The following is a 17,187-nucleotide window of genomic DNA, read 5'->3' on the forward strand; positions in this document are numbered from 1 at the left end:
AGCAGTTAAGATCTTTGTGTTTTGTGGAATCTGGGATCCCATCCTGGTTGTACATGTTAGGCAAGTGCTTCACTATTGAGCTGTATGTCTGGGTCCTAGCCTAGTGCTTTTTATATTTATAGCTTAAATAACTGCCCAATTCTGATGGAACATGAAATGATGGTTTTTGTTTTGTTTTGTTTTGTTTTTCAATCCTGCCTTAGTAAGATACTTAACCCTGATGGTGTGAAGGTGAATGACCCCAGATTATCCAAGACCAAGTCATTCTGGCTCTTTGAGTCTTCAGTAAACTTGTTCCTATTAGCTAAGCATTCTAATCAGATTTAGTTGTTCTGTCCATATATTTACCTTAGGAGGCATTCTGACAGGGGAGTGACATAAGTTGTTAGATTCTGCTCTCTTTAGTTCATGTGTATGGGTGTTCTGTCTAGCCTGTATCTGTGCACCACATGCATGCAGTGCCCAAGGAGAACAGAAGAGGGGGGCAGATGCCCAGTCCTGGACTTGAGAGCTGCCATGTGCATGCTGGGAACTAACCTTGGTTCCTGGAGAAGAGCAGCCAGTGCTTTTGACCACTGAACAATCTCTTTTTAGATTCCAAAACCTGATTTGTCCTTTCCATTCAAAAGCACAAATGGAGTTTTAGTTTTAGTTGAATACTTTAAATCTTTCTAATGATTTTTTTTCTAATTATAGGAATTATTTTATATAGAGGTCTTGTGAAACCATTGCAAAAATCAAGTGATGATCATACAAAGAGTGGTACTGAATTCCCGACCTGGTATGTATGATTCTGTGGTAAAGAACAGTTGTGGTGTCTAGTAATTATAACACACATGGAAGAATGAAAACCAACACGTGTGGTTGCTGGGAGTTGAACTCAGGACCTCTGTAAGAGCAGCCAGTGCTCTTAACCTCTGAGCCATCTCTCCAGTCCCCAAGGCAACTCTTTTTTATTTTTTAATTTTTTTGGTTTTTCAAGACAGGGTTTCTCTATGTAGCCCTGGCTGTCCTGGAGCTCAGACCAGACTTGCATTGAACTCAGAAATCTGCCTTCTTCTGCCTCCCAGGTGCTGGGATTAAAGGTGTGTGTCACCACCACCCGGAGTCCAAGGCAACTCTTATAAGGACAACATTTAGCTGGGGCTGGCTTGTAGGTTCAGAGGGTCAGTCCATTATCATTAAAGTGGGAAGCATGGCACCATCCGGGCAGGCATGGTGCTGGAGAGGAAGCTGAAGTTCTACATCTCATTCCAAGGACAAAAAGAAGACTGGCTTCCAGGCTGCTAGGAGACTGGTCTCAAGTCCTACCTCACAGTGACACACTTCCTCCAACAAAGCCACACCTACTCCAGCAAGGCCACACCTCCTAATAGTGCCCTGGGCCAACCATTTAAACCACCATGCAGACAGTTGTGAGCTACCGTGTGGGCACTGGGAATCAAGCCCTATCCTTCTAGAGGAGTAGCCAGTGCTCTTAACTACTTAGCCATTTCTCCAGGCCAAGTTCAATTTTTTTCCTTTTTTTTTTTTTTTTGAGAATTTATTTTGTGTGTATAGGGGTTTTGCCTACATGTCTGTCTGTCTACCATGTGCTTGCAGTGCCCTTGGAGGCCAGAAGAGGGCATTGGATTCCCCTGGGACTGGAGTTACATATGGTTGTTAGTGTCTATGTAGGTGGTAGGAATCAAACCCCATGCCCCTGGAAGATTTGCAGGTGCTCTTTAACCATTGAGCCATCTCTCCAGTCATCCTGTGTCCCACCCCTGACCTCCTGACTTCTGTTTTCCCTCCCTCCCTCCCATTTTTTTTTAAAGTGGTCTCTCTATATAGCCTTGGATGGCCTGGAACTTACCACATAGACCAGGATGACTTCAAATTCAGAGTTACTGCCTGTCTCTTGGGAATACTTTAAATCCTAGGGTAACATTTAGAAAATAATAAATGTCTAGGCTTGGTGGTGTTCACCTTTAATCCAGCATGGGAGGCAGAGGCAAGTAGATCACCGAGTTGGAGGCCAGCCTGGTCTATATTTGGAGAATTGTGTAGCGAAGGCTACAAAGTGAGACTGGGGCAAAAAGCAACTTTTTAATTTCATGTTTTTGTCTGAAAATTTAGGGAAAAACGGAAATCCAGTTGCAGAGAATTTCAGGGTGGAAGAATTCAGTTTACCGGATACTATCAATGAAGGACAAGTTCAAGTGAGAACTCTTTATCTCTCTGTGGATCCTTACATGGTAAGAAGTAGGGTGTTGGAAATTGTTGAAAAATAATTGTTTTTATATTTTAATAATGTCACATCAGAATTTTATTGTTTTCTGTATGATTAAAGCATCTATGAATTTTAAGTTACCTTTATTTTTATTCATTGATGCTATTAAAGAATACTGTAAGCCAGAAATGGTGGTATATACCTTTGGTCCCAGCATTCAGAAGTCAGAGGCAGGAGATTGTCTGTGAGTTTGAGGCCAGCCTGGGCTACATAGCTCCAGGACAGCCAAGGCTATGTAGTGAGACCCTTTTTGAAACAAACAAACAAACAAACAAAACAGCAAAGACAACAACAACAAAAAACTGTAGAAAAATGTGGTTAATGAAGTTCTTCCAAATGACCAGGTTACTTCTCAGTAGTAAGTAAAGCTTTAAATTAAGGTAATAAAATAATATGAAAAATTATCTCATGGGGCAGTGAGATAGCTCAGTGAGTAAAGGCACTTGTGCCAACACTGATCCCTAGAACCCACATGTGGAAGGAGAGACCCAGCTCTCCTCTGTGAGTTATCCTCTGACCTCCATGCTTGTACTGGGACACTGTCATATAAGCCTAGGTTGGTTCCATTATTTGGGAATCATGAAAGCTATGAACATTTGTGTACAAATTTTTATATAGACTGCTTTCATTTCTCTTGATATGTACCTAGAGATAAAAATGTTTTCTTAAAAAAGAAAAGAAAAGAAAAGAAAAAGCTAGGCAGTGGTGGTCCACGCCTTTAATCCCAGCACTTGGGAGGCAGAGGCAGGCGGATTTCTGAGTTTGAGGCCAGCCTGCTCTACAGGCTGAGTTCCAGGACAGCCAGGGATACACAGAGAAACCCTGTCTCGGAAAAAAAATGCTTCCTTATATGGTAAGTACTCTTCAAAGCCCACGAGGCTGCTGCACTTGTCCCTTGGAAATGCAAGTCCCCAAGACCAGAGGCCCTGCAGCTCTGAGGTCTAAGGACAGAAGAAAGGTGTTCACTCGAGAGGAGGGCAGAGTTATCCATATTTCAGGTGTGTTTTTTCATCCAGCCCCTGACTTGACTAGACGGTGCCTTATGGGCAGATCTAACTCTCTACCACTTTATATGCAGATTCCCCAGGAAATGCCATTTTTACAGACATACTTAGAAACAACACTTTATGCACCAAGTAAGCACCTCTCTAATCTAATCAGACATAAAAATTAAGTCTTGGGGCTGGTGAGATGGCTCAGTGGGGAAGAGCATCGACTGCTCTTCGGAAGGTCATGAGTTCAAATCCCAGCAACCACATGGTGGCTCACAACCACCTGTAATGAGATCTGACGCCCTCTTCTGGTGTGTCTGAAGACAGCTACAGTGTACTCACATATAATAAATAAATAAATCTTTAAAAAAAAAAAAATTAAGTCTTTCTCTCCCCCACCCCCCACCCCTATCATCCTGGGCAGTTTGATGTTTGGCAAGCACTCTACCATTGAACTACAACCCCACTGACCCTCAGGAGAGTCATCACAGGGTTCAACTTCAGTCTTTTGCAGGTGGACATACAATGGCATCAGTACCACTTGTTGAATGACTGTTCTTTGCTCATAGTACCTTTGTTGGAAATCAGCTGCCCATGAGTGGTCATGGCGGCTCACACCTGCATCCCAGCCATGCCAGCACTGGGAAAGCTGAGGCAGGAAGGTCACTGCAAGTTTGAGGCTACCTGAGTTACACTGAGCCCTTATCTCAATAATAAAAATGTTTTATTTGTGTGTGTGTGTGCGTGTGTGTGTGTGTACGTGTGTACATGTGTGCCACAGCACACATATGGAGGCCAGGAGAAAACGTGCAGGACGGAGTCTGTTCTCCCTTCTACCTTTTGAGTCCTGGTTATCTATTTGGACTGTCAGGGTTGGCAGCAAGCACCTTTACCTGCCAAGCCATCTCAGTGGACTTATAAATTGGAGGGTTTTTCTTTCAGTCTTTGAATTTGTAAACATTTTGTATCAATTATAACTACTGAGTCATCTCTCCAGCCCCACTTTATTTTTTAAATCAGTATGTGTGTGTATGTGCATGTGTGTGATTGTGTGCAAGCATGCATGTGCTATGACATACATGTGGAGGTCAGAGGATAGCTCTTTGGAGTCAGTTCTTTCCTTCCTTTATGTGGGCTCAGGGATCAAACTTAGGGTGTCAGGCTTTATTGTCTGAGTCACCTCTGGCCCATTCCACTTTAATTTTTTAGATGGTCCCTCATTGAACCTGGAGCTTCTGATTAGTGGGACTGGCTGGTGAGCAAGTTCCAGGATCTGCTCAGCCCCAGCCCCACCAGTGCAGTTGTTACAAACACACATTTTTGTTTGTTTGTTTGTTTGTTTGGTTTTTCAAGACAGGGTTTCTCTGTGTAGCCTTGACTCTCCTGGAACTCACTCTGTAGACCAGGCTGGCCTCAAACTCAGAAATCCACCTGCCTCTGCCTCCCAAGCGCTGGGATTAAAGGCGTGCACCACTACCACCCAGCTCATTTTTCAATTTTTAAAAATCACATATATGTGTATGTGTTTGTGTGGGTACTTGCATGTGCTCATTCATGACTGCTATGGCTCACATGTGGAGGCCAGAGGACAACTTTTGAGAGTTGGTTCTTTTCTCCTTCCTTCATGTCGGTTCTGGGGATTGAACTCAGGCTTGGTGACAAGTGCTTTTACCTGCTGAACCATCAAAATAACCTCATTTATGTGTCTTTTTTTTTTTTATACCAGACCAATACTGTTTTGATTACCACAATCCAATTTAGAATAGATCTAAATTACTTTTCAATTGTATTTCTTTACTGGTAAAAGCTAGGTACATGTTTTCCCCAGTTTTTGCAGGAAAAAAAAAATCCTGGAGAGATGGCTCAGTTGTTAAGAGCCCTTGCTGTTCTTCCAAAAAACCAGGGCTTAATTCCCAGCACCCAGAAGGCAGTTTACAACTGTCTGTAACTCCAGTTCCAGGGACCTGACACCCTCACACAGATGCAAGCAAAACAGCAATACATGTGAAATAAATATAATTAATAGAAAGAAGAGAAAAGAGCAGGGTAGAACAAGAGAGACTTGTGTGGTTTCAGTTGGTAAATTAACCTTGCTTCAGTGAGAGCTGTCTTCTCTCCAGCGCTGTAAGATGAACGAGGACACTGGCACTGACTATTTGGCACCGTGGCAGCTGGCGCAGGTGGCTGATGGTGGAGGAATTGGAGTTATAGAGGAAAGCAAGCACCAGAAGTTGGCTAAAGGCGATTTTGTGACTTCTTTTTACTGGCCCTGGCAAGCTAAGGCAATTCTAGATGGGAATAGCCTTGAAAAGGTGATGTATAATATAAAATTTTATCCTTATTATTTCTGCATTCATACTTTTTTTTTTTTTTTTTTTTTTTTTTGGTGTTTTTCGAGACAGGGTTTCTCTGTGTAGCCCTGGCTGTCCTGGAACCGTACTACTTTGTTAGAAAGGGAATGACATTTTCTTTTAGATAATGTAGAATAATAATGCCAAATATACAAATATAATGCAATAATAAATATAATAATGCCAAAATGTGGAAAGATTTTGTATTTCTTTACTGTTGGCTATCAGATATCATCAAAGAACATTATCATCTCAGATTAAATGTATAATATAAAGCTGAGCTATAAGTATAAAAATATTTAATACTGGGGGCTGGAGAGATGGCTCAGCAGTTAAGAGCACTTACTATTCTTCCAGAGGTCTGGAGTTCAATTCCCAGCAACCACATGATGGCTCACAGCCATCTGTAAAGGGATCTGACTCCCTCTTCTGGTGTGTCTGAATACAGCTACAGTGTATATATGTATAATAATAAATAAATCTTTAAAAAATATTTAATACTAAGAACTAGAAATCCCCCATATAATTAGGTATGCTAAAGTTTCCTGAGAAATAGCTAAATATATGTGGAATGTGTTTACCTGATGACTGAAAGTCATCTCATGTCAGAAATCCAGATTTCAGTCACTGAGCCATGTAGAGTGACTAGTACTTGTTTGTCCTATAAAAGCTGGCAACTTCATATAATTTGACCTAAAGATCTATCACTAGAGATGATGCTTTATTTCATTTTGAAATCGGGTTCCTCTACACAGCCCTGGCTGGCCTAGAACTCACTAGATAGACCAGGCTGCCCTTGAACTCACAGAGATCTGCCTGCCTCTGCCTCTCCAGTGCTAGGATCAAAGGTGCAGTGCAAGCTACCACCACTCGCACCTTTGAATACATTCTATTTATTATTGTTTTTTGTTTGTTTGTTTGTTTTGTTTTGTTTTTCAAAACAGGGTTTCTCTGTGTAGCCCTGGCTGTCCTGGAACTTCCTCTGTAGACCAGGCTGGCCTTGAACTCAGAGATCCGCCTGCCAATGGTGCCTGACTATTATTGTATTTTTATAATACAAATTTTTAACTAGTTTGTGAGAGCTACCAATGCATAAATATTACCAGGTTTTCAAATTTAACACAATGGATTGGGCAGCCATGAAGGAAGTGTTCTTGGGAGACTAACTGTGATAAGAACTATTGCCAAGCTGGGTGTAGTGGTACATACCTTTAGTCCTAGAATTTGAGAGGCAGAAGCTGATGGATCTCCATAAATTCCAGGCCAGTCCATTCTGTGCTAGTTACTAGGGCAGCTAAGGCTGCATAATAATGCCCTATCTTAAAAACAAAAAAGAAGCCGGGCGTTGGTGGCGCACGCTTTTAATCCCAGCACTTGGGAGGCAGAGGCAGGCGGATTTCTGAGTTTGAGGCCAGCCTGGTCTACAGAGTGAGTTCCAGGACAGCCAGGGCTACACAGAGAAACCCTGTCTCAAAAAAACCAAAAAAACAAAACAAAACAAACAAAAAAAACCAACCAACCAACCAACCAAACAAACAAAAAGAACTATTGTAATGATTCTAACAACCAAAATCTTACTGGAAGGGCACCTTAGGGAAGATGCCTACACGGCTCCTGTGGAGCTCCTAGTGGGGCTCCTAGTGGGGCTCCTAGCGGGGCTCCTAGCGTCCTAGGTATTGGTTCCTGCAGTCAAGAGTAACTGTCTTAAAATAACTTTTCTCATTTGCCTTTAACACTTGCCCCAAGGCTAGAGTGTAGTCCAGAGGAATGGAGTTTTCCTAGTTTTGGGTGTGAGCCTTCGTTTAATCACCAGCACTGTAAAAAAACAAAATGAAGTGATAGGTCCCTTGCCTTTTGTTACCCTTTGAATGTCATCATGCTCCTCATCTTTATTATATTTGTTTGGTTTTGGTTATTTGAGACAGTTTCTCTGTGTATCTGGGCTATTCTAGAACTCTGTAGGCCAGGCTGGCCTTGATCCACCTGCCTCTGCCTCTTTAGTGCTGAGATTAAAGGCATGTGCCACTATGCCCAGCCTAAAATATTTATTTTTAAAAACCTTTTTGTATATGGATGTTTGGTTACATGTATATCTACACCACTTATATGCATAATACTGGAGGAGACCAGAAGAGGGTGTCAGATGCCCTGGAACTGGAGTTACAGATGGTTGTGAGTCACCATGTGGGTACTGAGAATCAAATCCTGGTCCTCTAGGAAAGCAGACAGCACTTTTAATTACTGAGCCATCTCTCCAGTTCCTCATGGCTCACCACCTATTTGAGACAAGGTTTCATGTAGTCTAGGCTGGCCTTAAACTCACTGTGTAGCAGAGGATGACCTTGAACTTCTGATCTTCCTGCCTTGGCCTCCTGTGTGGGATTACATGTGTATATAACTGTTTCTTTTTTATGTGGTATTAGGGATTGGGTTCGGGGCTTTATATGCATGCTTGGCAAGCATTGTACCAACTGAGCCTCATCACCAGCCCTCAGCTTTACATTTTAAATTACAGACTTGGATCTAAAAATGCATGTGACTGACTATAAATTCCCATGGAGTGGTTCTTGTGAGCCTCTACCTCTCATGAGATGGTGTCGATGAGCTCAATCTCGTGGAGGTCTTAGTAGATAACTGTAGCTGCTCTAAGGTGGACTGTCATGGCCATGGCATCCATGCCTTGCAGACAATATGTTATCCTTTTTTATGGCTCCTACATTGCTCCTGCTCCTCCTCCTTTCCTGTTCTCACCTTTAGAGTGGGTGATGCTGACGTCTCAGGTGTGGTCGGGCTTTCAGCAATCACTTATTCTCAACGCTTTGACCAGCTATGAGGCTGTGCAGTTACTGCCTACTACAAAGAGACTGACCAAAACTGTCAGCAACAATTTGGGCAGAAGCATTATTTAGAAGGCAGTCTGACAGGCACATCTAGTCTACTTAGCAAAGCAAATGCCTCCCCATTAGGGCTGTGACCTCCCTGGCCACAGGCTTCCGACTAGGTTTATAGTTCCAGATATAAATTCCTTCTTTCAGAACTGACCCTCATATCCACTCAGAAAGTGGTTGCTTACCTGTGGCACACTTGCTGCTGTTGCACCAGTGTGCACATTTGCCTAGAAGATTGGTATTGTTGCAGACAAGGTCCACAGCTGAGAAAAGTACTGATGACTTTCTTCCCCCAGCAGCTTGCACGGCACTAAGTCTGCACTGGGAGAGGGAGCTTCTAACTCAGTTAGAGCTTGATTTCTCTGTGGTTTGCCACTTAAGTAGGCATTAGGATCTTACCAACTAGTTCTGGTGAGCAACCAACATCCATAGGAATTGTTGCGGTAAATCTCCAACCCAAATATGCCCTAGCAATGAAAACAGAACTCAGTTAATATGAATCCATGCTGTGTGCCTAGATTGGACAGATCTACTACTCCTGCAGCTGCCTTTATTCTTTTGGGGTCCGTTTCCGACAACTTGAAGGGATGTAGGCCACCCCGGGCTGGGATTTTAGTTTCATAATATATGGGTTCTGGAGCAGCTTAGTTACCTCTCTGCTCAAATGAGTTGGGATTTTTTTTTTTTTTTTAAATGAGTACACTGTAGCTGTCTTCAGACACACCAGAAGAGGGCATTGGAACCCATTAGAGATGGTTGTCAGCCACCATGTAGTTGCTGGGAATTGAACTCAGGCCCTCTGGAAGAGCAAGACAGTGCTCTTAGCTGCTGAGCTATCTCTCCAGCCCATGAGTTGGGATTTTAGGTCTATGTTTATTTTGGAATTGCAGAGATTTAAAAATGTTAGAGGCCGGGCAGTGGTGGTGCTCGCCTTTAATCCCAGCACTTGAGGGGCAGAGACAGGCGGATTTCTGAGTTCGAGGCCAGCCTGGTCTACAGAGTGAGCTCCAGGACAGCCAGGGCTATACAGAGAAACCCTGTCTTAAAAAAACCAAAAACCAAAAAAAAAAAAAAAAGTTATGACTTTGCCTTGTATTTTCCTAGTACACATTTTTTTCTCTGCTGGTATATACATGGGAATTCATAAGAAATAGTTTATATAAGAATTGTTAAAGTTGGTTTTGTTAATGTACAGAGAATGTTAATTGCTTTTTCTTCTTATGTGTACACACATACATACACACAACACTAAAAAATACCACACAGACTTGGGACTCAATAGGGACTCACTTTTTGTTCTAAAGGTTAAAAACCCAAGATTGAGGTTCTGGAACATTACGTTTCTGGCAAGGTCTCTTTCAGCTTACAGGGAAAAGCCTTCTTGTGTGATCAAGTACCCTTTCAGGCAATGAGGGGTGTTGCATCTGTTCCTTCTTCTAACGGCATGCATGTATTAGGTTCCCAGCTTTATGACCTTATTTAACCTCAAGTACCACCTAATGGCCCTGAAAATGATACTTATCAAGTATACTTATTAAGTATAATGATAGGGGATATAGAAATTTAACATGAAGGTGGTTGGGGAACTATCCAGTCTATAACTTTCAGACTTCATGGCATAAAACAGTAATTTCAGTATTGTTTAAAAATCTATGTCTTTTATTTTAGGTAGACCCACAACTTGTGGATGGACACCTTTCATATTTTCTTGGAGCTATAGGTATGCCTGGCTTGACTTCCTTGATTGGGATACAGGAAAAAGGTCATATATCTGCTGGATCTACTCAGACAATGGTTGTCAGCGGAGCAGCAGGTGCCTGTGGGTCTTTGGCTGGGCAGGTAAAGTTCCCCCAAATTACGTGACTTTCCTAAAACAGGAGACATCATACATGTATATAATTTAATCACATAATTACATGTGTCTAATTTAAAATATAAAACTAAGATCTGGTGACATAGCTCAGTTGTGTTGGCCGCTGGCCAGCGTCTATCCAAAATGGCGTCAAACTTCACTTCCGTACCACGGACAGCTGCTTGGCGCAGGTGCGCGGTAACAGTGACACCTCGGCTCTCCCCCTCCCGATGGGGATATGCTAATAAGGTGCTTGCACTAATCAGACAGTAACACGTTTGCTCGCCCCCGTCCCGCGGGGGTAGGTTAATGAGGTGTCTGCATGGTGCACCAATCAGACAGTCTCGCTCAGCTATATAAGCCAGCAGCTCCAGGGTATCTGACGCGACAAGAGGATCCTTCTCAGCAGCACTTTATTGGGAGCTCCTCTTGAAGTTTGAAGCGAAGGACCCCGATACCCTGGAGCTGCTGGCTTATATAGCTGAGCGAGACTGTCTGATTGGTGCACCATGCAGACACCTCATTAACCTACCCCCGTGGGAGGGGGGCGTGCAAACGTGTTACTGTCTGATTAGTTTAGTGCAAGCACCTTATTAGCATATCCCCATCGGGAGGGGGAGAGCCGAGGGAGAGACGTGTCACTGTTACTGCGCACCTGCGCCAAGCAGCTGTCCGTGGTACGGAAGTGAAGTTTGACGCCATTTTGGATAGACGCTGGCTGGCGGCCAACACAGTTGGTAGAGTGTTTGCCTAGCATGCATGCATGAAGCTCTGAGTTTGATCCTCAGCCCCACATAAAGCAGTGTGGTGATGCACACCTATAATCTCAGCACATAGGAAAAGGAGGCAGGAAGATGGGATGGTCAGTGTTATCTTCTGAGATCAAGCCCAGCTTGGACTACATAAAACTTTCATCAAAAGGAATTAATGTGTTCTAGGGGTTAGCCATTTGTAAGTGGCTCATGATCCAGCAAATAACCTCACACCCATGCACGTGCAAGCAACACTGATTCAACTTAATGGGTTATTTAAAAACAAACAAACAAACATAGGAGCAGGATGTGTTAAGATGAAGAAGGAATTCCCAAGGGAATGGGAGGAGGGTATGGTTTCTTCTGGCAGGGAAGTCATGATCATAGGTGCTCAAGGCAGCTTGTGCAATTGCTTCAGCACTCAAGAAACAGAAAGCAAGGGATGCTTGTAGTTAGCTTGCTTTCTCCTCTGTGTTCTGTGTGGGACCCTGGGCCATGGAATGGTACCACCCACATTTGTGATAGGTCTTTCCTTTTCAGTTAACCTAATGTAGATAAGTCATCATGGATATGCCCAGAGGTTTGCTTCCAGGGTGATGCAGATCTTGTCAAGTAGAGAGTCAAGATGAACCATCATAGCAGCTGTGGAGGTTTGAATGAGAATGTCCCCATAACCTCTGTTATTGAATACTTGTTGCCCAGTTGGTGGTGCTGTTTGAAGAGACAGTGCAGCCTGGCTGGGGGAAGCATGTCACTGGGACAGGTTTTGAGAGTTCATGGCCTCATCCTCCAGTTTTTCTATTTCCTGCTCCTGCCACCAGCACCTTCCCACCCCCATGATGGACTCTTGTTCATCTGAAACCATAATCTCTCTTCCTTAGGCTGCTTTTGGTTCTGGTGATTTATCATAGCAATAAAAAGTAACAGACACAGTAGCTTTTATAGTGTGGGAAATAGAATACTATATTTTAGCTGTAATTTGTGTTCTTCACTACCCTGAAAATTATTGAATTTTTATTCAAATATTGATACTTTGGGTCTCATTACTATAATAAGTTTGAATTTTTGTTTGTTTGTTTGTTTTGGTGACAGGGTTTCTTTGTGTATCTCTGGCTGTCCTGGAACTCACTCTGTAGACCAGGCTGGCCTTGAACTTAGAAATCTGCCTGCCTCTGCCTCCCAAGTGTTGGGATTAAAGGTGTGCGTCACCACTGCCCAGATAATTTTTTTTTTTTTTAAGTTAAAAGCACTGTCATCAAATCTAAATTGTGACAAATACTGTCTAGGTGTTAATATTGCTGTGATGAAACATTAAAGCTAAGAATATTCTGCTTACACTTCCAGGTAACAGTCCATCATTGAGGGAAGTCAGGGCAGGACCTTAAATGCTACAAACCCAGAGACAAGACCTGATGCAGAGGTGGAGGGTACTCAAGTTCTGGCTTTTGCATAGAATCCAGACCATCAGCCCAGGGGTGGTACCACCCACAGTAGGTGGGCCCTCCCACTCCAAACACTAATTAAGAAAATTCTGAGTATAGGCCTGCCTATACTTAAATTTTATGGAGGCATTTTCTCAATTGAAGTTCCTTCCTCTCAGAAGTTGTGTCATGGTGACATAAGAATTAGCCAGGACAAATACTCTCTTCTACTTGCAATAATATCTTGTATACTTGACATTTTTATGTCTGTGTGAATATAAACTCATTTAATTTTCAAAAAATTCCTCTGTAGATTGGCCACTTGCTTGGCTGTTCCAGAGTGGTGGGAATTTGTGGAACGCACGAGAAATGCCTCTTTTTGACCTCAGAGCTGGGGTTTGATGCTGCAGTTAATTACAAAACAGGGAATGTGGCCGAACAGCTGAGAGAAGCGTGCCCGGATGGAGTGGATGTTTACTTTGACAATGTTGGAGGTGACATCAGCAATGCGGTGATAAGTCAGGTTGTCTGCTGATTTGTCTCTGTTACAAATCTCTACTATGTTACATATTAGTTAATATAAAATGATATTTATTTATTGTGATCTACTTTTGTTTGGTACTGAGGGGGGAGCTATAAAATTACAGGGCTCATTTTGAAAGATTGCATTATCATTATTATATTTAAGTTATACAAAAGATTTTATTGATACTTTCATTTGATTGCACATTTGTATTCTGAATTTTAGTTCCTGCCTAGCAATATAATATTTTTACCTTCAGTTTACTTTTGTGAAAAATTAGGAGCTGCAGTTTTGAAATGATTAGACCCTGACCTATAACTGACCATCTACCAATCACCTTGTAGCCATCACTCTGAGTTGAGTAAGGAGATTGTTTTCCTAGGTTATAGGTGTTAATGTATTTTTTATTGACAATGTAGTATAATATCAACAGTTGATAATAAGAATTTACTGTATGTAAAATTATATGCAGTTGAGATTAAATTTTTTAAATCTAAAGAAATATATTACTGGGCCAGAAAAATGGTTCAGGTTGAGAATGTGTGCTGCTTTTGCAGAGGATCTAAGCTGGAGTCCCAGCTTTGATGTCATCTGTGTCAGTCAGGTAACTCAAGTCCAGGGAGAAGTAACGCTCCCGGCCTCCTCAGGCCCTTACCCCTATATGCATGTATCTGTTGTGGGGTGTCCAGGGAAGATTACTGGGTCATGGCTTTAAAAGTCAATAGAAAGTCTTTATTAGCTGGCTACCAACCACATTACATGTTTAGGATCCTAATGTAGCCCTGAACCTTTCTCAGGGTAAGTGTTTAAGCACAAAAACCATATCCTAAATTGATAAAGTTCAGTTAACAAGAACAGTTAGTCAGAAGGAGAGCTAAGAAGCCAGAAGCAAGGTTGTGGACTTTGACGGATTAGGTCTTTGTTTTCATTTTAGCAGTTGGTACTATCAAAGTGCTGAGTTTTACAGCCTGAATGGTGCTTCCATCATGGAGTCAGTTGTGCTGAAGTCTGGGGCCCTGTTATAGTTCCTACACACAGACCCAGACATATACACATAACTAAAAATAATAAAGTTTTTAAATAAGAAATATATGACTGCTAACAAAAGCAGCAAAGTCAGTGTCAGCGACAACTAATATAATTCTTTCGGGGATTACCAAACTTTGATTAGTTCTGCATTCCTTCAGAGTGGACTTATTAAATTTGTAGGGGCTGGAGAGATGGCTCAGCAGTTAAGAGTACTCGCTGCCCTGGGAGAGGACCTGGTGTGATTCCTGATATGCAAGTCAAGCAGCTCAAGACCACATAGAACTCCAGTTCTAGTGGGATCCAAGGCCCCCATCTGACCACCACAAGCACCTGCATGCATGTGGTAAACGTAAAATTCATGCAGGTACACACACACCCACAAATAAAAATTTAAAATACTTTTAAATAGGTAGATCTTCAAAATAAATGCAATTAATTGGCAATAGAAGTTTAAGTATGGTGGTTAAATAGGCTTTTATTGATTAGTCATAAGTCCATCAATTGGAAAGGTGTCCAAGGGTGTAATCATCAGTGTTTCTCTATACAGATGAATGAGAACAGCCACATCATTCTATGTGGACAGATTTCTCAGTACAATAAAGATGTGCCCTATCCTCCTCCACTGCCCCCTGCTGTTGAAGCAATTCAGAAGGAAAGAAACATCACAAGGTGAGTCCTTTACCTTTGCCCTTACTGCCACTCTCACAGGGGCTGGGCCGGGGAGATAAATCACATAGATGTGAATGTATTCAGTTACAGTTCTTTTCTCATTAAACTGAAAAGTATGTATTTAAGGAAGCTCAATATTTGAATTTTGGTTCACTTATTCTCAGACAACTGATACTTCTGGTTTTTACTATGAAATCCTGTGAGGATGGGGAAAGAATATTATCCCAAAAGGAAAAATCACAATGCTGTTGCCAAATAGGTTTTAGAGATAAGCAGAGATAAACAGTCAAGAGATAAACAGATAAGTTTGTGTACTTACCTTAACTACACCTCTACAACTCAGGCAGAGTTTAGTGTACTTCCACCTTAACTACATCTACAACTGTATCTGACCAGACTCAGCATGGTTGCATCCTAACTTAAAGACTAACAACTATATTACCATTTAAATATTTGACTTTGGGTTCTCATTCTTGAAATGTTCTCTAAACATTATTCTTTTAATTCTCTATTTACAGAGAGAGATTTATGGTATTAAATTATAAAGATAAATTTGAGTCTGGAATTCTACAGCTGAGTCAGTGGTTTAAAGAAGGAAAGCTAAAGGTAAAACTTTTGCTCTTTGAACCAGGTATCATGTAGCTGGCCTTGAACTTGACATTTAGCCTTTAGCCTACTACCTCTCCCTCACTAGTGTGAGGATTGTAGGCATGCTCTACCCAGGACTAACCAAGTACTCTACCAACTGAGCCACATCCCCAGCCTGAACTTCTGTTAACTATAAAAGTATAATTTTTCTGACATTTGGGATACTTATATTTTATTATGAAGAATTCCTACAAAAGATGGGCTAGAGAAATGGCTCCGTGGTGTAGTACACACAGTACTCTTACAGAGGAGCCAACACTGTTTTTCTAGCACATGTGTCAGGCTGCTCACAATGACTGTGACTACTGCTCCAGGGGCTCTATGACCCTCTCTGCAGCCCCTGAGCAGCTGCATTCACGTGCACATACTCACAGACACATAATTCAAAAGTTAGCCTCTGGGTAGAGGCAGGCAGATTTCTGAGTTCGAGGTCAGCCTGGTCTACAGAGTGAGTTCCAGGGCAGCCAGGGCTATACAGAGAAACCCTATCAAGAAAAACCAAAAAAAAAAAAAAAAAAAAAAAAAAAGTTAGCCTCTGAATAAAATTCCCTCCCAGGTGACTATAGTCTGACTGTGAAGCCCTTTTATCACCTTTATGCAGAGTTTTATTAAGTTCAGGACTGCAGATGTTGCTCTGTGGTTAAGAACACTTGATGCTTTTGCAGAGGTCCTGGATTTGGTTCCCCGTGCTACCTGCTGTCTCTAACTTCCAGTGCCAGGGAATCCAGTGACCTCTCCTGGCCTTGCAGGGACAAAGTGGTGCATAGATGTACATACATAAATATATGCAGGCAGAAAATGTATACACATAAAATAAAAAGAAAAATCTTTTAAACAGTTTTTGTTTTGTTTTGTTTTGAGAAAGGGTTTCTCAGTGTAACCAGTCCTGGCTGTCCTGGACCCACTTTGTAGACCAAGCTGGCCTGGAACTTGTTCTGCCTCTGCAGGGATTAAAGGCTCACACTACCACATCCGGCTCTTTTAAACAATTGAGCTTTATTTTCCATGGATTGTTTACAAAATCAATAGGAATTTCTCCTGAAATCTAAATTTGTAGTATTCATTAATTTAACAAATATTTATGAATTGTACTTAGAAATTCTGATACTTTAATTTAATTTTATGTGTATAGACATTTTATCTACAGGAATGTTTGTGTACCACTTGCTTGCCCTGGTTCTCACAGAGGTGTCAGATTCCCCAGAACCTGGAGTTGCAGACAGTTGTGAGATCTCATCTGTTTACTGGGAATTGAACCTGGATCCTCTGGGAGAGCACCCAGGGTTGTTAACTATTGAGCCATCTCTCCAGCCCCTGAAATTGTGCTTTCTTAAAAGTCATATAAGCACATATTAGAACTCTCTTTGGATATTCTTTTTTTTTTTTATGGAAATGTGTTAAATTTTATATAACTAGAATGAGTCATTACTGCATTTTAGAAAGTACAGTATAGCTGTAAGCTCACTAATGTGTTATATTACTTTGCTTTTATATAACCTATTTCCTTATGATTTCTATAAAGTTCAGTAAATATCCTTTTAATATTTTTTTCTGTGGTTATTCCCACATCTCTTTAAGTTGCTGGACAAAATTAGAAATTATTATTCTGGGGGCTGGAGAGATGGCTCAGCGGTTAAGATTACTCACTGCTCTTCTAGAGGTCCTGAGTTCCATTCCCAGCAACTACATGGTGGCTCACCACCATCCGTAATGAGATCTGATGCCCTCTCCTAGTGTGTCTGAAGACAGCTACAGTGTACATAAAGTAAATAAATAAATCTTTTTTTTTT

The 17,187-nt window shown here is 41.7% G+C and overlaps 1 protein-coding gene across 3 annotated transcripts in view; it reads left to right on the top strand.

Moving 5' to 3' along the window:
• The window catches only part of Ptgr2 (prostaglandin reductase 2), a 28,477-nt gene that overhangs the window by 6,487 nt on the left and 4,803 nt on the right, over window positions 1-17,187 (top strand). For 2 of the 3 annotated variants that reach the window (XM_031355235.1, XM_031355236.1), the window contains exons 2-8: window positions 697-781; window positions 2,119-2,237; window positions 5,385-5,576; window positions 10,172-10,342; window positions 12,842-13,051; window positions 14,628-14,749; window positions 15,268-15,355. In XM_031355235.1, the coding sequence (XP_031211095.1) occupies window positions 745-781; window positions 2,119-2,237; window positions 5,385-5,576; window positions 10,172-10,342; window positions 12,842-13,051; window positions 14,628-14,749; window positions 15,268-15,355 (939 nt within the window). In that variant the 5' untranslated portion in view covers window positions 697-744. The remainder of the gene's footprint in view (window positions 1-696; window positions 782-2,118; window positions 2,238-5,384; window positions 5,577-10,171; window positions 10,343-12,841; window positions 13,052-14,627; window positions 14,750-15,267; window positions 15,356-17,187) is intronic. The other variant, XM_031355237.1, reaches the window with a different exon arrangement.

The sequence above is a fragment of the Mastomys coucha genome, unplaced genomic scaffold (assembly GCF_008632895.1).
Source record: "Mastomys coucha isolate ucsf_1 unplaced genomic scaffold, UCSF_Mcou_1 pScaffold6, whole genome shotgun sequence".
Taxonomy (NCBI): domain Eukaryota; kingdom Metazoa; phylum Chordata; class Mammalia; order Rodentia; family Muridae; genus Mastomys; species Mastomys coucha.